The sequence below is a fragment of the Rhincodon typus genome, chromosome 33 (assembly GCF_021869965.1).
Source record: "Rhincodon typus isolate 14 chromosome 33, sRhiTyp1.1, whole genome shotgun sequence".
NCBI classification, from domain to species: domain Eukaryota; kingdom Metazoa; phylum Chordata; class Chondrichthyes; order Orectolobiformes; family Rhincodontidae; genus Rhincodon; species Rhincodon typus.
Genome location: NC_063364.1, coordinates 16,552,795 through 16,576,705, shown reverse-complemented (window position 1 = coordinate 16,576,705; position 23,911 = coordinate 16,552,795). Strand labels below are relative to the sequence as shown.

Here is a 23,911-nt window from a genome sequence, read left to right as displayed (position 1 = left end):
CCTCTCCCCTTTGAGAATATTCTGTATTGTCTCTGAGAGATCCTTGGTCCTGGCACCAGGGAACAACACACCATTCTGATGTCTCATTGTTGGCTGCAGAAACGTCTATGCCTCTGACTAGACAGTCCCCTATCACAATTGATCGCTTGGAACTTCATGTACCCCTCGTTAAATAAGAGCCGGCCTTGGTACCAGAAAAGCACAGCACGTCAGACAGCATCTGAGGAGCAAAAAAGTCTACATTTTGGGCTAAAACATTGACTTTCCTGCTCCTTGGATACTGTCTGACCTGCTGTGCTTTTCCAGCTTCACATCTATTGACTGTGGCTTCTAGCATCTGCAGTCCTAACTGTCTCCAAATCACTTGGTACCAGAAACCTGGCTGTCAGTACTACATTCCCCTGAGAGTCCATCACCTCCCACATTTCCCAAAACAGCATTCATGTTTGAGATGGAGATAGCCACAGGAAACTCCTGCACTACCTGCCTACCTCTCCTGAAGGTAACTCATCTACCCGACTGTATCTGCAGCTTTTCCACCTTCTTGCAACTGCCATTCATCACACCCCCTAGCTCCTGTAAATTTCTTATTGCCTCCAACTGGTCCATGTAATCTGACAGGATTCACAACGAAACATTTCCTGCAGATATAATCATCAGTAACATGGTAATGCTCCCTAATCTCCCACATTCGACAGGAAGAGCACATCACTCTATTAAAGGCCATCTTTGCATCTTAACAATCTACAGACCCAGCAAATAGCATAGTTTTACTGTTCAAAAAATTCTACTCTAGGATAACTTAATACATACGTTCATATTTTAAAAGTTTAATCAAGAGACAGATTTCAATAAAACATATGATCAAAAAAATCTCACTATTGTAGATTTACAAAACAAAACAGTAAGGTTACATCTTTTATAAAAAAAAGCCACTTAGCTGTACCCCTGCTGTGAGCTTCTCACACAGGTTTCTCCAAGGTCAACTGTGAATTTCACTTTAGTTTATTTTTCTTAGAACTAACTCCAATGTCCGGAGATACTTGAAACTAAACAGCAGAGGTATTCAGCTGTGAACGTTCACTGCCTGGTCAGACAGTTGTGCAGATTTACTGCTCTGTTTTTTTCACTTTCCATGTGGTCCCTGCTTTCTCTCTTTTCCTCCTTTTCTAAAGTGGCATTGTTTTGATCTCTTTTTCACAAAGTTCCAAAACAATTCAGCAGCTTTTAAAAGAGTAATTACTGCTCCATGAATTCAAGGTAATCAGCTCCAAAAAAAAGCAACTTTTCTTACAGCTACAATATTTTCTCATCCTCACCCGAATCACCCATGAATATCTAAACAAAAGGGAATTATATAACTTACAATTTTAAACCAAGTTACAAAAAGAAAAGCAGAGGTCCTTTCTAGGCATTTTAAAGATTTGTTCCCACTGCCCAGCTTTGTTTTCCTGGTTTAAATAAGAATTCCTACCTGATCTTTTACAATGGAAATTTATTCATACTGGGAGAACATTCCTTAACAAAGGCTCATGTAGCCACATGTATACATGAACATGGAAATTAGGAACAAGAAAGGACCATTCCACCCTTGATCCTGCTCTGCTTTTTGACAAGACCATGGTTGATCTGATGGTAACTTTAACTCCACATTTCTGCAAGCCCCATTACTCTTTGACTGCCTTGTTAGCCAAGAATTTTCCCTACCTCTCCTGTATAATTATTCAATGATCCTGCCTCCATCACATTCCGGGGTGGGGGGAAAATGTTCCACAGACTCATGATCTTTTACGAATAAACATTTCTCCTCATCCCCATCTTAAACGCAAGATAATGTTTTCAAACTGTGTTCCCTAGTTCTAATCTCAAAGAGAAACCTCTTTTTAGCATCCAGCCTGTCAAATCTTCTGTCAGACAAATGGCTGTGGTTTGGTTCTTGATAATTGCTTCATATATTTTATTTTGGTTCTTCGTCTTGCAGTTCACATTTGTCCACAATTTGCTTCACAATAGGAGAGACCTGCATCAGACTGAGATGAGGTTCTATAGTTGCTCTTACTGGACAATGCCATTAGAAATGGTCCTAATGTGAGGAAATCCCAAAGCACCTTACAGCCAAGGAAACAGTTCCAAAGTGTAATCTCTTTTAAATGTAGGAAATATAGAGATACGGTGTGATGGGGACAAAAAAACTAGAGCACACGGTGAAAAGGACAAAAACGAATAAGGAAAAGCTGAAGTTACAATTCACAGTCAGAAAAATAATAAAATAAAGCAAATCGCAAGGTTAAAAAAGAAATGGACAGAAGGAATTACATGAAAATAATAATATAATATTAAAGTAAATGCATGGAAGATGAAATTAATTGAAAGGCATTTCAGAAGGCCTGCTGAAGGAGGAGGAGAAGAAAGTTGAGAAGAACAAACACTTTGAGAAGACAAACAATTTGAGAGCACTAGAAAATGTTCACTTCTCTTTAAAGGTGTGAGAGAGTTTTCAAATCTCATAAATTAGTCTTTTTATCAATCCATTTTCTCTGCATTAGTGAATATGTTTCAATAATTTGTATTGACCAGATATTTCAATCTCATTAGAAACCCCTTGGCCTGTAGATTCATTAACATTTGAAAGTCAATCCTTTCCTTAATCCTTTATTGACTGTTGAAGAGCCCCCTGCTGATATTGTCTACAGTCAGGGTGATATTGGTGCCTCTGAACTGATAGGGAGCATCAAAAATAAAAAATTCACAATAACCCGTAATTGGATTCATTAACCTGACTAAGGCTGAGTGTATTTCACTTGAGTCTTTCATTCTCCAGCCTGTGAAAATCTAAGTATTTTTGGAAATGAGTGGCTGCTTTTTGCTTGTCTTTAGTTGGACAATATTTAATGTATTGAATTTAAGAAAAATGGGAGATAGGAGCAAGAGCAGACCATCCTAGATGCACCATTCTAGATCATGGCTGATAATCCATCTCAGCACTACATTTCTACACCATTCCCAGATCCCTTGATGTTATTAGTAAATAGAAATCCATCCAATTGTTCTGTTTCATACAATTCGATCAACCATGCAATGAAGCTCTTACATATTTCCTTGAGCTAAGGGTATTATCACATCAAAGATAACGGTGGCAAAATCTATTAGAAGACCTTAATTTTATAGATTTACCTCCAACCAGTCCAATAAATTTGCAATCTCATGACCAACTGTCCGTGTGTTCTTTACCGCTATTGGGTAATGTTGATGTGCTAGTGTCAACCAATCAACCACAATCACATTCATGTCCTTTAGTCTGGCTTTCAGTGCAGCTGCCATCTCCCAGATCCAATTTTCATACATTCCATCAACCTGCAAGATTTAGAGCACAAAGAAAAATCTGTAACTTCCTTCACAAAATGTCATATTAATTATATCACAAGTTAGGGGATAATGTCTAAAACATTAATCTGTACTTGCTATTTGCAGATTTTCTTTTAATTTGTTCATGGGAGGTGGGTGTTGCTGGCTGGATCAACATTTTTTCCCATCTCCAATTGCCCTTGAGAAAGTAGAGATGAGGTTCCTTCCTGAACTGCTACACAGTTTGGGGTGTAGATACACCCTCAGTGCTGTTAGGAATATTGACATAACAGCGAAGGAACAGCAGTAGTCAGAATGGTGTGTGACTTGGAGAAAAACCTGGAGGTGATTCTATCCCCATGCATCATAGCTGCAGAATGTGTACATATCCTTTTATGTCTGCAAGTAACAGGGCCCTGTTTAGTAATATTTGTTAAATCCTGTCTATGCAAATGCATCACATTATGGCGCCGAATTACATCCCTAAATTTGTTGTCAGTGTAATTGTTCACATACACAGGCTTATTTAGCAAATGTTATTCAATCACAGAATCTCATCCAATATTGAAACTGTATTTTGCGCGTTGCAAGCACAGGTTGGTTAGGTATGGTCAGTACTTTGCCTGGGGCTGCTAACAGCCAAAGGAATATGCTGTTTGATACAATCTGCTAGTATTTGGGACATACGGCCTACATGCCTGGCATCACACTGGCACTGAAATTCATAAAACATATTTCAAATAACAAAGAACAAAGAAAATTACAGTACAGAAGCAGGCCCTTTGGCCCTCCAAGCCTGCTCTGGCATGCTGCCTATCACAACTAAAACCTCCTACCCTTCCGTGGACCGTATCCCTCTATTCCCATCCTATTCATATATTTGTCAAGACACCCTTTAGAAGTCACTATAGTATCTGCTTCCACTACCTCCCCCAGCAGCGAGTTCCAGGCACCCACCACCCTCTGTGTAAAAAACTGGCCTCGTACATCACCTTTAAACCTTGCCCCTCGCACCTAAAAACCCATGGTCCTTGGTAAATGACTCTTCCATCCTGGGAAAAAGCTTCTGACTGTTCAGTACCTCTATCAGACCTCCGTCGTTCCAGTGAGAACCACCCAAGTTTCGGCAACCTCTCCTCATAGCTAATGCCCTCCATACCAGACAACATCCAGGTAAATCTTTTCTGTACCCTCTCCAAAGCCACCACATCCTTTTGGTAGTGTGGCGACCAGAATTGAACACAATATTCCAAATGCGACCTAACTAAGATTTTATAAAGCTGCAACATTACCTGCCAATTTTTAAACTCAATGCCCCGGCTGATGAAGGCAAGCGTGCCATATGCCTTGTTGCCTTGTTTTCCACCTGCGTTTCCACTTTCAGTGACCTTTGTACCTGTACACCCAGATCCCTCTGCTTATCAGTACTCTTAAGAGTTCTGCCATTTACTGTATATTTTCCATCGGGATTAGACCTTCCAAAATGCATTACCTCACATTTTTCTGGATTAAACTCCATCTGCCATCTTTCTGCCCAAGTCACCAACCGATCTACATTCTGCTGTATCCTTTGACGATCCTCATCACTATCCACAATTCCACCAACCTTTGTGTCATCAGCAAACTTACTAATCAGACCAGCTACATTCTCCTCCAAATCATTTATATATATTACAAACAGCAAAGGTCCCAATACTGATTCCTGAGGAACACCACTAGTCACAGCCCTCCATTCAGAAACGCACCCTTCCACTGCTACCCTGTGTCTTCTATGACCGAGCCAGTTTTTTTATCCATCTTGCAAGCTCACCTCTGACTCCATGCGACTTTACCTTCTGTATCAGCCTGCCATGAGCGACCTTGTCAAAGGCCTTACTGAAGTCCATGTAGACAACATCCACTGCCCTACCCTCATTGATCATCTTTGTCACTTCCTCAAAACACTCAACCAAGTTAGTGAGGCGTGACCTCTCCCTCACAAAACCATGTTGCCTCTTGCTAATACGCCCATTGATTTCCAGGTGGGAGTAAATCCTGTCTCAAAGAATCCTCACCAATAATTTCCCTACCACTGATATAAGGCTCACTGGCCTGTAATTAGCTGGATTATCCTTGCCACCTTTCTTAAACAAAGGAACAACATCGGCTATTCTCTAATCCTCTGGGACCTCCCCGGTAGCCAACGAGGATACAAAGATTTCACTCAATTTCCCAGCAATTTCCTCCCTTGCCTCTCTCAGTATTTGGAGTATAACCCATCAGGCCCTGAGGACTTGTCTACCTTAATGTTTTTCAAGAACCCCAATACCTCCTCCCTTTTGATCTCAGCATCTACATACCCTTCCCCAGACTCATCATCCACCAAGTCCTTCTCCATAGTGAATACTGACGCAAAGTACTCATTTAATACCTCACCCATTTCCTCTGGTTCCACTCATAAATTCCCTTCCCTGTCCTTGAGTGTGTCAATCCTCTGCCTGGCTACCCTCTTACTCTTTACATATGTATAAAAAGCCTTGGGAATTTCCTTAATCCTGTTGGCCAATGACTTTTTATGACCCCCTTTTAGCCCTCCTGACTCCTTGCTTAAGTTTTTTTCGCCTTTCCTTGTATTCCACCCTTGCTTCGTGTGTTCCCAGCCTTCTAGCCTTGATAAATGCTTCCTTTTTCTTTTTGATTAGGGTCACAATATCTCTCGTTATCCAAGCTTCCCTAAACTTGCCATACTTATCCTTCATCCTTAAAGGAACGTGCTGGTCCTGAGTTCTGGGCAACTTACACTTGAAAGCCTCCCACATACTAAATGTTGATTTGCCCTCAAACACCTGCATCCAATCTACATTCTTCAGTTCCTGCCTAATATTGTTGTAATTAGCCTTCCCCCAATTTAGCACCTTCACCTGACAACTACACCTATCTTTATCCATCAATACCTTAAAGCTTACTGAATTGTGATCACTGTTACCGAGCTGCTCCCCTATTGAGATGTCAACCACCTGGCCAGGCTCATTCCCCAATATTAGGTACAGTATGGCCCCTTTCCTAGTTGGACCATCTACATACTGTTTCAAGAAGCCCTCCTGGATGGTCCTTACAAATTCTGCCCCATCTGAGCCCCAAGCACTAAGTGAGTCCCAGTCAATATGTTGGAAGTTAAAATCACTCACGACAACAAGTCTGTAACCATAGGTGATTTTGTGTCTGTTATAGACAGAACACCTCGATTGCAGCATTCTGTGAATGGCAGACCGTACTCACATTGCTACTGCCTAATGGCAGCATGAAAAAACTAGCTTCCCTGTTGCTAAAACCTTTGAGATATGATACCATTCCAGGGTAATCTAATTTAGACTGAGTTGTTTTCAGAACCAAAATCCTTTGGCCCTTTGTGAGCTTGCATGTTATATAAGGAGAAATTATTTGATAGGGTAGTCCAGTATTTCTTGTGGACTGTCCTGATGAATGCAAAATGAAAGCTTTGGCAAAATGTGTCTTTTTTCCAGCAATATTTAAATGATAGGTTAATGTTTATTTGATGGTCAGAACATAAATTGGTGGCTATTTCTGGTGTGAAGATTTGAGATCCTTTGTGCATTCTAGGACCTGCTCTTTCTGAGTGAGACTTTTAGTTTAATCCAGATTTGTGCTGAATTCTGCTTATCCCAATTTGTGCTTTCACATCATTGTTTGGTAGCAATCTCCTTTAATCCATGACTCATACTGCCCATAGACAAGTTTATTACTAGACAATAATAAACTCTATTCCACAACCACATGTAAAAGAAGCAGGAGTACCGTCCATCCATGAATAATCATCACTAAAGGGTAGGAAGTGTTGAAGCTACAGCTCTCCAACATCAAAGCCTGGCGAGGGATGAAGCAGCAGGTCTCCTTGTTGGGCAAATGCCCCTTGAAGAAGCAAAATTTGATAGATGCCGCATGTGCTGTTCTTCTGTCAACAGATGTTCTTTCTGTTATGAATGAAACAACATCAGGGTCATTATAGATTCATCTCACATAAGAGATGGGAGCAGGAGTAGGTAATTAAACTGATCGAGCCTGCCATTCGATATGCTCATGGCTGATTGCATCTCAGCCTCAACTCTACTTTCTGCCTGCTCCCCATAATCCTTTAACCATAACGAATTAAAATTCTATCTATCTCCGCCTCAAATTTATTCGCATGTTGAGGTAGTGAATTCCACAGATTGACAACCCTTTGAGAGAAGCAATTCTTCCTCATCTGTTTTAAATCTTATTACCCCTTATCCTAAAGCTATGTCCTTTAATTATAGATTGCCCCACAAAGGGAAACATCATCTCTATGTCTGCTCAATTAGATCTACTCTCACTCTTCTAAACCCAAGTAAGTATAGGTCTAAATTGCGCAATCTCTCTCCATAAAACATACCTTTCAACTCTGAATGCATATAGGTACAATACCTCAAATCCAACAATGTCAGGACTCGGGGTAATTGGGTTACTCAAACCGTGACATAAAACGGCGCTTAAAGCTACTAACTAGATTTGCAGCTACATCTTACAATCAATATTGATATGTGGAACGTTATAAAAGTGTCTGTTTTTGGAGAACTCCAATCTTTGAACAATTGGATTTTACCACTGTACCTGCTAGAATCAGCTGACACCAGTGAGTTGGCTCCTCTCTGTACAATGTCTTTGGCTAGCTACAACAAATTTTTACATTATTTTTAGCATGAGGTTTCTAATAAACACGTAGTTATCCAATGTCTATTTTGTATTAGCAAGGATCCAATTAGAGGGTTTTCTTGAGTGAAAGGGCAATTTTATTATCTGCTAATGCAGGAAAAGCTATAAAAACACAGCATCAGGCATAGGCACAAAGATAAAAAGAAATAGCATCTCAAAGGAAGATAAATGAAATATACAGTTTAAAGCCCTCAGGATGTCCTTGAGGTGCAAGATTTCAACTTGAGATATCAATTGTTTAACTGGTGTCTTTGCTCATCAGCAGTTCTGAATATTATGTTCATCCTTTTTTGTTGTGTTCTGACAATTCTTTTTAATCAGTTCCTCACTAGGCACTTTGCCTTTTTGAGAGGCCAACAGACCACTTTCTTTACCTTGTTCTAGCCATAATGTTATTTTTCCCGCTCTGCCAAAAGAAATTCCTTGAAATATAAGCTGGTTTGTAGGAGTTTATTGTTTTAATTAATGTCTTTTATCTCCGATGTACGAAACTTATCATAAAGGTACAAATCAAAATAGGAGAGAAGCATTTTGTCATACCTGACTGGGTAGGTTATTTCAATGTCTTTTGATAAAAAGTTAATTTCAGTTCAGGTAAATTTGATTATATGATCTTCTTGTCATGAAATCTTGGCTAACCTGCGTGGTCAGCTATTTGCTGTGGCCATTTTACGTCAGTGTATTTTCCTTTTTAAAACTATTTCAGTCATGAAAGTTCCAGGTATTAAAATCAGATGATGAGATTCAAAAATCAGTACTTCACATTTTATCACTGCTGTGACACGTGGATAGTTGTTTCGGCTCACTAAGGTAGCATGATGTTATCATGACCTCTAGCCATGGACAATGTTAAATTCTAATTCTAATTTTCTCATTTCCCTTCCCTGTCTTTTTAATTCCATCTCCCTTTCTTTACCTTTTCAGCTATTTCTAATTTCTTCATTTTCTCAAGTTGAAGTTGCTTTAAGCATAACTGAATATTACCTGACTTAGATAAGTCAATAATTTAGACCACTGGTCTCCCTTGCTTTTCTATTAAACTGAGTTAGTCCCTTTGTCCCTCAAATTATTTCTGCTTTCCTAGATCTGTCAGGTAATGCCACCTCAAGTTTACCTGTCAATTTGATCAGTCCAAGTTTTAGAAGTTCACCTGTATCACTCATTAATACCACAATCAAATCATCATTGTCTCCGTTTCAATATATGCCAGACAAGAGTCCCAATCTTTGTTATACCTCAATGGGATAATGTGCTGGAAATCAAGTCCCAATATTCTTGAAGTTATTACAAAAGGTAAAAGAAAGTATACAAAGTATACAAATTCCCCAATTCACCAGTCTGATAAGACTCAGGTTAACAGAAAATGTGTTTCGATATGTAACAAAAACTATATTGATTTATAGATTTTAACCACAGATAAACCACCACAAACTGCTGTCACACAACTCTACTAGCTAGAGCTCTAATCCCCTCCTAAACCCACTTACCCTTATATATAGATAGGCATAGACAAACAAAAGAACATTTATCTTAGGGATGGAGAGACAAAAGTAGTAGGGAAACAGTTCAATGGCCCAACTTCTTAGAAACAGATAGAGGAGTTCCTTTTGTTTCCAAGTCCTTTAGGTTTGCAAGCTTCTCCTTTGGGTTCTTTCACTTTCCACAAGAAGCACAGAGCAACTAGTTCATAAATTATACAGCCTCTTGAATTTTTGTTTAAAAACTGCTTTCAACAACAATTTAGAGAAAACTACTGGGTTTTTATTAGATTTAGGTATTGTCTGGGGGTGGGGGGAGCGGGATTGGGGAGGAGCGAGACAGAGAGAGAGAGAGAGAGAGAGAGAGATGCCATTCCCCTTCTGGAGATCTGAGGGCTTATCACTGTATTGTTCATGTGCACGAACTATTCAACTACCTAGGAGCCAATCAAAGAACTGTCATCAGGCAGATGACCTTTAATATCCACAATTTGTCATAATTCCACAAACCAATCAACAACCTGTTGCTGGCCAAATCTCAATTTGTTATCATGCCTCAGTGCTGTGCCATCTTCTCTTTTACCTTCTCCCACTGCTTTCAAAGCAACAATGTAAACCCAACTTCCAATGCATTTCAGTAACTTATTACGAAAAATACAGCAAGTCCTTTCTCAGTCCTTTATTGTAAAATAGTTCTTTTCCCAAATTAGTCGACAATCAAAAATAATGTAAAATGAAAATGTGCATTTTTTAAACATTGTCTTAAATATTACCAGTGTACCTTAAAAATGAATTTAAGATGAATATTAATATTCCTTATTGAAAAATAGGAACACTGGAACAGGAGTAGACTCTGAACTTCTTGTGCCTGCTTTGCCATTTTAGATCATGGCTGTTAATCTATTTTACTAACGTCTCCCTGTGCTATTATCATATTCCTTGATGTCATTAGTGAATAGACATCCATTAATTTCTAGCTTGAATATACATCACAGCCTCTCTTTGAAAGCTAAATTTTGATATTTGTTTGCAGTAAGAACCTGTGACTAGACAGTTGAACACAGAACTCTAGCCAAATTAATGACAATGTCTTAAATGTTTTAGCTCCCAGAAAGTCTTATGGCCCTTTTAATTCTCCAAAGTTTTGTGAGATGAAAACTAAGTGGAAGGTTTGTATTTAAACCAAAGTTTCTTCAGGCAAACCTTAAAAAGAATGCTGGAATTTAAAAGTGATTAAAATGTTTATTCCAAAGACACAGAGGTGCTAAGTGAGTGCTTGGCACCTGCCTTTAGCAAGGTAGAGGTGCTATCAAAGTCATAGCAAGAGATTTGCAAAAGGAGCTTTGCAAATGTTAAACCCTTGTTCAAGAGAAGGAGAAGCCCAGAAGCAACATGCTCTGTAGGATCAATAATGGGGACGTTTTGGAAACAATGCTTCAATACAAAATTAATAGTAACTTGAACAAACATGCTTCATTTAAGGAAAACCAGCATGAACCCATTAAAGGCAAAACATTTTTAAATAATTTGGTTAAGCAATTTGATGGAATAACAAAGAGGGTTGATGTTGGTAATGCAGTTGGTACATTGTATATGGAGTTTCAAAACACATTTGATACATAACAGATTAATCTGTAAAGTTAAATCCCACAGCATAAAAGAGATAACAAGGTGTAGAGCTGGATGAATACAGCAGGCCAAGCAGCATCGGAGGAGCAGGAAAGCTGACACTTCGGGCCTAGACCCTTCCTCAGAAATGGGGGAGGGGAAGGGGGTTCTGAAATAAATAGGGAGAGAGGGGGAGGCGGATAGAAGATGGATAGACGAGAGGATAGGTGGAGAGGAGACAGACAGGTCAAAGAGGTGGGGATGGAGCCAGTAAAGATGAGTGTACGTGGGGAGTTAGGGAGGGGATAGGTCAGTCCAGAGAGGACGGACAGGTCAAGAGGACGGGATGAGACTAGTAGGTAGGAGATGGGGGTGTGGCTTGAGGTGGGAGGAGGGGATAGGACAGGTTAGGGAGGCGGGGCCAAGCTGTGCTGGTTTTGGGATACGGTTGGGAGAGGGGAGATTTTGGAGCTTGAAGCTTTATCCATCTTTTATCCGCCTCCCCCTCTCTCCCTATTTATTTCAGAACCCCCTTCCCCTCCCCCATTTCTGAAGAAGGGTCTAGGCCCGAAGCGTTAGCCTTCCTGCTCCTCTGATGCTGCTTGGCCTGCTGTGTTCATCCAGCTCTACACCTTGTTATCTCAGATTCTCCAGCATCTGCAGTTCCTACTATCTCAGCATAAAAGAGACATTGGCAGCATTCAGATGGCAGAGTAACTGGAAACAGAGAGCACTGACATAAAGTGCTTGTCAACTTTAGCTGTTTTGCCAATGAGGAAACGCTATTTTATGCAAGAAGTCAACAAGTGGATCAGGTTTGGGATGCAACACCTGACATGCTAATGGATGCAGCTTCAATCAAGGCTTTTAAAAGGAAATTGGGCAAATATCCGAAGTAAAAAAAATACCAAGACCAAAGAGAAAGTGGGTCTAGCTGAACGGCTCTTGCATAGACCCAGACAGGTACAATGGGCTGAATAGCCTCTTTCTGCCTGTTACCATTCTGTGGCTCAATGGATCACCTATTGGGAATGCTGGTCACATTCCAATATTACAAGGGAATTAATTTCATGGTATCCGTTCGTGTAGTGGATCTGATACAGCAGCTCACTGATAACACTACGTTTGTGTCCAAAGTTTGGTGCCGACCAACCTCTGGATCGACAATCCAATATTTTTTGTAGGCAAATTCTGATTAATTACTTTGCAATTAAATAAGTGAAGCCACTGCATATGTGTAGGCAAACACAGATAATTTTCAGAGACACTTGTGTGATGGCAATTATAGAAATGCAAGCAAACAACCAACAAACTAATAGAAAGCATCTGAAATCTTTGCTTATGAGTAAGTTATTACCATACCATTTCCTTGACCCTGAAGTCAAGTTACCCAGCACATTGTTACCATCAAAATGACCTTGGACATTGTCTACTCAAAAAGCCACTATAGCACCAAGAACTTCGAACATTCCCTGACATGTTTTATTTATGTTTGTATACTTCGTGCCAAGATCAAAAGTTTACGCTTGTAATATGTTCACTGTACACCTATTCCACTAATTTATAATACTTTTAAGCAGACTTATGTTCTATGTTCTGCTAATATCAAATTTGATGATATAGAAAAGGTGTTTCTTGGAGTAATATTACTGAAATATTCCACTAAAGCTGAAGGTCTTTAATTCCATCAGCATTTTCACAACCAGGTGGGAATGGATGAATTCACTTCCCTCTGTTCCAACTATTTAATTGGTCACAACAAAGGTTTAAGTTCTTTCTTGCACAAGACCATACCTTTCTCCAATTAAAAATACAGTTCTTGTCATGTGCAATAGATAACCAATCAACAGAAGTATTTTGAGTCAATGAGGAAGCAAATTTATTAACTATCAGATGTGAGCAAAATATTATTAATGTGACATCTGGTATACTCATGCAGTTATCTCAGCATATATGGAGACACAGACAGAAAACACAGACACACATAGACAGGGACACAGACAAACAGGCCTTCATAGACATGCACACAGACAGAGACACAAACATACAGACAGATGCACATGCATATACACACAGACAAACATGTACAGACATACATACTAACATGCAAATTATGATAATTTAGAGAGATTTTAACATTAACAGCAAAAAGAAAAATGGAATTTAACTTTTTTTCCCCAACAATATCCTTTACAAAGTTTCATTATCAGTGAAGCATCACTCCTATATTCACTTTTTAACTTCTTACCTAACTAGCAAGGTTCCAAGCATTTCATTTCAGTGACTTATAATACATTCATCAGATGTGATTTTCCCTGTTACTCTTTCCCCCTCCCTTCACCCTGAGATACATACACACCAGCTAATTCACTTTTCATTTCTAACCTAACTTTAAGAAAACCCTGTCTACTGAAAGCACTAAAACAATTCTAAGATGTCTTTCCTGCTCTGAAAACTTGGACCCTTCTGCAGGTATGAAACTAATCTTCCTAGATAAAACCTGATTGTTTCCCCTGGTCTGTCTTTTTGTCCGTCATAAAAGTTCAACTTTGGAAACATTTAATCAATTAACTCCCCGTGTAGCTTAATTAGTCATTTAAATTAAGCCACCTGATTTCTTGGAAATGGTGTTTGAACTAACTGCTCAAAAATTACTAACCTCTTATGGCAGGGGCGATGGTGTAGTGGTACTGTACTTTAGGGAATGAAACTGCCATCCTTACCTCATCTGGCCTCCATGAGACTCCACACCCACAGCAACGTGACTCTCAACTGCTCTCTGAAATGGCCAAACAAAGCTCTCCATTCAAAGGCAACTAGGGATCTGCAACAGATGCTGGCCCAATCAGTGATGCTCACATCCCATAAATAAAAAAATTTAACTAATCTTCACTAAACCCTCAAAAGAACTCTTTAATTCTCTTCTCAAATCCAAATTCCTAAATGGCATTAATATATTGTAAACCTTTATTAGGCCATACATGCAGACATGCCATGTGCGCATGCACAAGGTGGAAGGAGGCGAAGCGTTCAATACGAAGAGTATACAGTTTAGAGTCATTTTGTTTTTGACATGTAAGCTTTTAACCGGAAGCTGATATCGATCAATCAGTTTCTTAGGTACTGTCAGACATAGCAAATGTTGTAGTTATTTAAAATGATCAGTGCCTGGATGATATTTGCCAGTAGCTGTTTCTGTGGGAAACAGGCGCCAACTTCTTCAGAGAGAGAAGCTTCATATTAAATACTAGCCAAAAATGCACTCAGACCCTCCTGTAAAATATCAGTTGCAGTGAGTATTTCCAGGAGGTTCTTTAGATGGGTATGTCAGTGGCAGCCACCATATCACTGTCTAGTACTTCGTATTTGTTAATGTCTTCCTTGGACAATGATAGATTTAAATGGGTGGGATCCTGGCTGTTGGCTCGCAATCCATTTTTACGTAGAGTTTTGTCAAAGTTCCCCTGTTGTCCTTTGATATAGTTGGGGCTGGAGTTCAATGAGGTGGTCAAGAAGCTTCAGACCCACGTGCTGAAGGTCTCATTGTGAGCTATGCATTTCAGGTGATGACTTGTAATATCTAGATAGTTATTGCTCGATAGCCTCTTCTACTTGTATGGTTTAGTGTCAGCCACTAGACATTCCTTTGTACATTCCCGTAGGCTTGGCTAATTTCAAATCAGGCGATTAGTTGGCCATTTTAAAATGTCCCAGTTGACTATTAATTGCCTTCCCTGTAATCCTAAAGTCCAACATTTTTTCAGTCAATTGATGAGATCTGAAAGATTAACAGTCTGTTTTTTTAATCACATGACAGTGTGAAAGGTAACAGTCACAAACATACAAATCAAATGTGTCTATATCATTATTGCATGTTGTCCTCCACATTCCCACCAACCTGTTCTCAATTCAATTAGCAGAACAAATTTCTTGGCTCCTCCAATGTTTTTTTAAGTATTTGTAGCTTTCCAAGATAGAATGGTATTGGCACACTGAACCCAATTATACTGCCTGGCGCACACACAGGCAGACAAAATTCTTCTGCAAAACTGAACTCAACTACTGTGCTTTCCAAAAACAGAAATAAATGTGTGTGGGTCCAATGAAATAATCTGAGTTTAGGACTTAGATGATATTAAATATCTCGCATTTTTAAAAAAAAAATCATTCGTGGGATGTGGGCATCGCTGGCTAGCCAGCATTTATTGCCGGTCCCTAGTTGCCCTTGGGAAGGTGGTGGTGAGGTGTCTTCTTGAACTGCTACAGTCCACCTACTGTGAGTTGACCCACAATGCCCTTAGGGAGGGAATTCACGATTTTGACCCAGCGACAGTGAAGGAACAGCGATATATTTCCAAGTCAGAATGGTGAGTGGCTTGGAGGGGAACTTGCAGGTAGTGATGTTGACATATATCTGCTGCCCTTGTCCTTCTAGATGGAAGTGGTTATGGGTTTGCAAAGTACTGTCTAAGGAGCTTTGGTGAATTTCTGCAGTACATCTTGTAGATAGTACACAATGCTGCCCCTGGCCATTGGTGGTGGAAGAAGTGGAAGCTTGTGGATGTGGTCCCAATTTATAAAAGCTTTTGAGATTACTTTATCTTTAGTCATTTACTCTCTCAATACTTGAATACTGCTGCCTTCAGAAATTTGTTCAGACAAATACAAGCAGTGTCACCATGCAACCTTATCATTAGTTCATTCACGGTCCTCTGTAAAATCCCCAATCCCTGCCTTTATTATTGGACCTGCCTTCAAAGGTTTCTTGACTTCCCATCTTTGGGCTGGTGAGTTGTATCAAGGAGCTCATGCTGCCCTCGTAGTTCATCAGCACCGTTAAAATAAATCCTGAACTCAAGTTTGGATTAGGCCTCATGGGCAGAATGGCTGCACCAGATATTTTGTGCCCACTTTGCACAGAAGTCAACCCCACTCCCGGCTTCCCCCCACCCCCCTCTATCTACACAACAACTTGCAATGGTGCTGAGATGTTAATATACAGAAACACCACAAGGTGCTTCACCAAAATGTCGGGGTGCAAAATATGACATTGGGACAGACAAGACGTTATGAAGGGAGATTAAACACTCAGTCAAAGTATGTTTTAAGAAGGGTATTAAAGCAGAAAGATGTGAAGAGGCAGGAGTTTTAGAACTTCGAACCTGCTCAACTGAAGGAATACACAAGAGTCCAGAGGTGGAAAATTACAAAGTTGTCAGAGAGCTGAAGGAGTGGGGATGGATCAGAAATGGAAAATAGTAATGCCCTCTTTGGTGGGTTATTTTGTTGTTGCTATTTTATTACACAATTGATTCATATTTTAATTATGCAAGTTTACTGTTGATCTGAAAAGATAATGTAACTGTTCTCTTTGGGAGCAACTTTATTGGTCAGGAGGAGAACTTGAAAGAGAGATCAGCATAGGTCTAATTAATGTTTAAAATTACCCTCTTTGCTTCTGAGAATTCAAGGAGAGATATTATGTATGGGTTCTGGGTCTGAAACAAAGCAAAGATGGCCGATGCCCAGAGTGGCAAAGATAATTTGGGAGTAAAATAGAAAAAGGGAAAATAGAAAGATTCAAATAAGTAAAGAAGTAAAGGGCATGACTGAAAATGTCAGGTCTCAAAACTTCAAAACAGCGCAAAACTGGAAAGAGACAAACACAAGATGCCAGCGAAGGGGATATAAACTGATTGACTGCTCTCAGGGAGATGAATCGAAGTACATGTGTCTCTTAAAGCGGGAGCCTCATACCAAGGTTGCCCAGTTACAGGAAGGATATTAAGCTTGAGAGGGTTCAGAAAAGATTTACCAGGATGTTGCCGGGTTGAAGGTTTGAGTTATAAAGAAAGGCTGGAGAGGCTGGGACATCTTTCACTGGAGCATAGGAGGTTGAAAAGTTACCATACAGAGGTTACAAAATCATGAGAGGTATAGATAGGGTTAATGGTAGGTTTCCCTAGGATGGGGGACCTCAAAACCAGGGGACACATTTTTAAGGTGGGAGGAGAGAGATTTAAAAAAGACATGAAGGGCAAATTTTTTATACAGAGGGTGGTGTGCGTGTGGAATGAACTTCCGGAGGAAGTGGTGGATGTGGGCACAATTACAACATTTGGATAAGTATCTGAAAAACAAAGGTTTGGAGGGATATGAGCCAAGAGCAGGCAGGTGAGACTAGTTTAGTTTGGGATTATGTTTGGCATGAACTGGTTGGACCGAAGGGTATGTTTCCATGCTGTATGACTCTACGCAAAGAGGAATTGATAGTTGGTTGTTCTGAATGGCTACACAAGGCAGTTGCTGGTTAATTTATTTGCTTTTCCTGAAGAAGGAAGGATTTAACACATAAGATGTGGCAGGAAATAGCCAAAGCCAAATCATGAGAAGGGAAAAGAAACAAAATATAGAGCAGATGCAGAGCAGCACGAACTATATTTCATTGCTTAAATGGAAAACAGGAGCAAACATACTGATATAATTCTAGGGTCCTGGTCATTTTCCCAAACCAGATGAGTAATATCTAGAAATAGAATCTGAATAGAAAGTGGAGCTGGCCATCTCTGGGAGCGCCCGCGCCAAATCTGTGCACATCTCACCATAATCACAGCAATTCCTGATTGTGAGGCTGCCTCAATATGTAATTTGTGCCCAAGGCACACAATTACACAATTATCTGTCCCAAAATTTATTTCTGACTAACATCAGCTAATTTTGCAACATTTTGTTGACTTTTCTGCTGGAACACATAATTTAATGACCTGAAAAACATTTTGCATTTGGCAGTGCCAAACAGAATTAAATAACCGTCATGACCCCTCCTGTGTCGACAAGACCGTCCAAATATTGTCTGATAGCTGCTTGTGTCAAATTCAGGTACACAGCAGCCTAGCTGAACTAACATCCAGTTTGTTCCTTATTCTCTTCACACATAGGTTTAAACTAAATTATCTCCTGTATGTCCAAAGACTTGATCTACATAGTAACATATTTTGGTTTAACATTTTTCTAAAATAAATTGTTGCTATACAATGGGTGCCTACTGATTCTTCTTTTGCCATTTAATGAATGCACATTTTATTTCCACAAGTTTCACCTAAACTATAAGATAAAATAATTGGCCTTAATTCTCTTGCACTGGCCCTAACTTGTTTTATCTGCTGTTACTTAGGTGAGTGATTTCACATATCTAAATATTTTGCAGTATGTATGTAACTCTTAACATCTTTGTTGGAACCTGAGTCAATTTCCATTATTATCAAGAAGACAATGGCACTATATTTCACACCAGAATCAGTGATTTTAATCACCAGCAGTCCACAAAGATCCTGTATTTCAGAGGAGATGCAGTGACCCTTGTACTTCCCTTATTTTATCATCAGGAAACACTGAAACCTTGCATTCCTGAGTGAATAGCTATTTTCACATCACTGGAATTTACTAGCAGTCAACTTTGTCATGATGGCAGAAAAGAAACCATCCTAATTTAAAGGAAAAGTGAAATTCACCAAATCCTAAAAGTAGCAAACAGGATCAGCAGATATGCACATGGATTAGAAACATTAATGACAAACATTAATTTACTGGAACATGCTGTGATTTTATTCCCATTATTCAGGCAGCTCAGAATCAAGCACCTGGTTTTAGTTTGCGGGTTTTAAAGACATCTATAAAACGCACAATAAATAGACCCAGGTAAGTGTTGCATTGAGAGATTTGAGACTGCCATAGCAAATGAGACATGCAAATACAGGTACTAGCACACTTAGACAACGGATGGACATTTAGTCCCACTTTAATGTTAAGGTTTCAATCATACCCCAAATATCAATGGGTGCATTTGCAAACTTGGATGCTCAGAATTTTGATAGACAACCCAATTAATCCAATGAATTGCAAGCTCAATTTTAAATGGCCATGTTAGCAGCATATGAAACAGATACGAACAAAAGAAATAGGAGCAGTGTAGGCCAATTGACCCCTCAAGCCTACCCCTCCATTCTAAAAACTTGCCTTAACTTGCCCAAACCTCAACTTCTCTTTCATGCCAGTTCCTGAAAGCCCTCAACTCCTCAATATTTCAAAAGTCCATTTGCTTTAACTACTTTCAATGATCTAACCTGGACAACTCTCTTAGGTAAAGAATTCCAGACATTTACTACTTTCTGGGAGAAGAAATTCCCTTGTATTTCAGATTTAGATGAATGTCCCCTTATTCTGTGACTTTGTCACTCAGTCAACTCCCTCCATCAGTGTAAACATCTTTTCAACATTTACCCTGTCAAGCCCCTTAGAATCTTCTATGGTCTCAGTAACATTTCATAACGGTAACATATTCTTCTAAACTCTGATACACGAAGGTCTAAACTGCTTAGCCATTCTTAACAAGTCAATCCCTTCATCCCAGGAATTAGCCTACTGATCAAGACTGTAGACAGTACTCCAGGTGTGGTCTCACCAATATCCAGTGCAGCTATAACAAAACTTCCCAATTTTCACACCTAGAATACTATGAACAGTTTTAATTCCCCTATCTATAGAAAGATATAATAGCATTGGAGGCAGTCTATACAAGGTTCACTAGGTTGATGCCAGGTATGGTGGGATTTTCTTATGAGGAGAGGTTGAGAAGATCGTGCCTGATTAGGCTGATGTATAAGAAGTGTTTGCAAAACATCTATCTATATCCAAGATTGGTAATGGTCCAAAGGACATTTACCTGTCCCTATCATGAAACTTTAAAAGGACTGTCCAGGCTGAGAAATACTTAGGGAAAAAGAACCTGCACTTCTCTTTTGCACAGATTCTAAACATAGCTGCAACACTCAATAATTGAGAGGACCTATTCTGACTCTGCAATTCAATGTATGTGAGAAGGTCTCTTGGGGCACAGTGGTAGTGACTCTATCGCTGAGCCAGGAAGCCTGGGTTCAAGTCGCACCTGCTCCAAAGGTGTGCTGTAACATTTCTGAACAAGTTGATTAGAAAATACCTGAAATGCATATTAAACAGCTGCTTATAGATCTGAAAGGGCAGCAGTTTTACTGGTTCTGATGTGTTATGGCACACCTCCTGAGCAGATGAGACTCAGACCTTCTGTCGACAGCACATAGTACAGGATTTTTAATCAAGTCTTGGGTGATGTTATTCTTAAATTGACTACCCATTGGGTTTGACACCGGAATTCACCTTACTGACCATTACTTAGTGAGGTCCATTTATTGGTTGGTGGGTTTGGGCATATCCCTGGCACATCATTTCAGCTCCTCATTAGTTACTGTCCGCAGAGCCCTGGTTTTTGTTTTGTAAACCAAGTGGCAATAGAAAATGTTTGCTGTATCTGAGATTATTAACCTGTTCAGTACTTAGTTGGAGGCCAGTGACTAAGGCCAGAATGAAAAACAGCTAACTTTAATGCAAGGTACCTGCCTGATATCCAATGACAAGGGCTAATTCAAGCTTGTGGTTATTTAAGCATTGTTTGTCCATTTACCATTTGTTTGCTCTGACATTGATGACTTAATCAGGCTCGATTCTAATATACAAAACAAAGCTTAGATTAGTCAGTCACTCAGATATTCCATCAACAGACTCTGCCAGCAACAAAATTCAGGCAACCAGTTTAAAACACAGCACTTTGCCTCATCACCAAACTTGCCCCACCTCTAAAAATGCACCTGCTACCCCCCGCAGCCCAGATCTGATTCTGCTACTTCTTATGGTCAGTGATCCCCCAAATTCTTCTCAATGACTGATGGACAGAACCACTGGACTACACTTGCTCTAGACTTCTCATTGACTTTGATGAACTGCCCTGGACATAACTGACCAGACTGCAACTGTTCCATTTGCAGACCTCTGACAGTACATGATTCTCCTAACGGGTGGGGTGACCCTACAGGACTGACTGCTGCCCTCTCCATGACTGTAGTCGGACACATCCCCTAACTGTGAGTGGCCCAAGTTGACAACTTACCGTAGCCAAGCCCCTGGTCCGTATGTGGACTGTACCCATGACTGACAGTACCGGGATCCACTGATCAAGAACGCCCCCCCGTTGACTGAACAACAGGCTATTCCCCACCAAAGTTCCAAAAGGGCCATTTGGTTGAATAAATATGCTTGATGTTTGCCAGGCAGGAAGCTGGAACACTACTGTAGTTGTTAGTTTGACATCTCGGTGTGCCATTCATAAAGACAACACCGCACCCCTCCACAAAATTTCAGACAGATCCCAGTGACAAGCCATTTGTTTCTGTGACCGTGCAAGACAGCACATCAATGTGGCGGTACAATTGGTCCTAATTGAAGCACCAACCCACTAATAGGAAAGGGAAGGCAAGCATGGACACGGAGCATTCAGGTAGGCACTGAGTGAGTGAGTGTTAAGAGGGCAGGTGAGCAGCCCTGAGATTGAGCCCGGTCCATTCCCTGAGCTGGGTACCTCGTGCAAAGTGTCCTTGCAGCAGCTTTTTCAATGCGAGTTCCTGGAACATCCTGCATTGCAGGTCTGTGTTTGCCAAGTGTCTTGCAAGTAGATTGGAAAGGTGTCATGGTGCTCATGAGGGGCAGACCTATGTTGAGAGTTGTTCCGGGAATGGCACATGGTAAGATGGGGATGGAATTGTCCACAAGGGACACCATGGTGTAGGTAGATGGTTAATGATATTTTGTAAGATAAGGCAAGAAATCTTGTGTAGCCTTGTGAAAAATCCTCCAAAAACTTTATGCAACTTGCACTTGGTCAAAACTATTGTAAGATTCAGTCCTTAGAGTCCTGAGTGCCAAGAAAAGTGACGACCAACAAACCAGGGATGACCTGAGTGGATGAAAACAGTAAATTCCTTACTCCAGCTGCTTGGGATGCTACAGCTTACATCAGTTGGTGGAGAGGCTTTGCAGCCTCCTTTACATTACAGGGATGTTAACAATGAAAGCAACTTTTTTAGGCAATTAATAACTACTGACTTGATATACCAGAATTAAGAATGTTAGATTACCTTGGATTGCTGAAATATGGTGCGACCAATCACGGCGGAAACAAAACTCATGAGCCCTGTTGCCACTCCAGGCCTGGACCCCAGCCCCTGATATGAACACAATTATTCGATCCTGATGTACCCCTGACCAGAATCTGTGACCAATATAGCATATTAAAGGCTTGTTACACCAGAAAAATGAAATAGTGAGCCATGTGTGAAACAAGCCCTCGTCATTAAATGAAACTCCGTCTGATTATCTTCTAACTAAATCCAGTATCCTATAGTCATGTGTAATACCACACGAACTGCAATTCTCACAGCATCCCGATGCGTGCCTGTTAGTAACTTTTATAAGACAAAGGTTTTTGGTTTTCAGCACTCTCAGGACCTGTGGTCTTCCACACAAGGCACCCAAATGTACTAATGATAAAAATGTGACAAATAGAAAGCATGTCATGGGATAGTCATGAGATATGATAAATTACTCTAGAGTGAGTCTTAAAGTTCAAATCATAAGTAATAAAATTGAGAAAGAATTACTGTCAGCCTGATAAATGGTGAAACTCATCATATATCTCACTGCCAGCAAAGACTTCCTGTTGTAGCCATATGGTTGAAAGATAATTTTGAAAGAATTTAATGCATTTATAGTTTTGCAATTATATATGTATAACATAAAATATCAATAATGGTTGTATAATCTCTGTATTCATATGTACAATATATGTAAAATATAGCATAATGTTCATATGCAAAATACATGCAAATAAAACGTAATACGTATGTATGCATTTGGAGAAACATGTAGACTGAGATTCTACGCTCATTGGTGGATGCAGGTATGATATTCGCCATTTGTGCTGCTGGTAGTTGCTCATAAGGACTTGAGCACCTTTGGAGTGATTTTCCTGGGGGAGTCACAATCTTGAAATCAGCCTCAATTCCAGTTTAGGAGACAAGATCTTTCCGGATGAGAGGTAGCCAATTTAGAGGCCATCTCCATGATTCCTGTCCAGTTAGAGAAGATGACAGTGTACTAATAGGGTTCTATTCAGCATGGTGCATGGCCTTGGCTGCTGTCCTCCATTGCTGAGAGATTATCAGCAGGAGCACCAGCAGCACTATGAAGATCCTTTCATTAGGCAGGATTGCATCAAGAGCTAGATTAGCAAAGATACTGGTTTACATGAAGTGGTTGCAATAAGGCATGCCTTCTGCATGGAAAGGACTTGAGCCTTGCAATTTACTGTTGGCAAATTACTAAAAGCCTCAAAAGTTTCCCATCTCATGTTTCCTCCTACGCTGCCAACTATTTTAATCATTTTTAGTGTGGAACTAGTGAGAAAGTACAGCAAGTTTACACTGTTGCTGTCATTTCACCCATTCTTTTATTGAGCACTGCATAAGCAACACTATGGAAAGGCCACATATCTTTGACAACCGCTTACAGATCTGTGCGTTTAACTGTGTATATTTGGGTACCAGAAGTTGCTATTTCATATCACTTCATAAAGGCAAGTACAAGTGATAATACTAATGACTGTGATGGCACCCACACCTCCGAGTCACAAGGTAATGGGTTCAAGCCTACCTTCTGAGAATGGAGCAAAAAGCTTTCATCTGACACTCCAGAGATCGTAGGAACTGCAGATGCTGGAGAATCTGAGATAACAAGGTGTAGAGCTGGATGAACACAGCAGGCCAAACAACATCAGAGGAGCAGGAAAGCTGACGTTTCGGGCCTAGACCCTTCTTCAGAAAATT

The 23,911-nt window shown here is 40.1% G+C and overlaps 1 protein-coding gene across 1 annotated transcript in view; it reads right to left on the bottom strand.

Annotated features, from left to right (window-relative positions):
• lipca (lipase, hepatic a) overlaps positions 1 to 23,911 on the bottom strand; it is a 74,379-nt gene that overhangs the window by 28,622 nt on the left and 21,846 nt on the right. Inside the window, exons 2-3 of the mRNA XM_048615925.1 lie at positions 7,141 to 7,316; positions 3,175 to 3,354 (exon numbers count right to left, since the gene is read on the bottom strand). Of these exons, the coding sequence (XP_048471882.1) occupies positions 3,175 to 3,354; positions 7,141 to 7,316 (356 nt within the window). The remainder of the gene's footprint in view (positions 1 to 3,174; positions 3,355 to 7,140; positions 7,317 to 23,911) is intronic.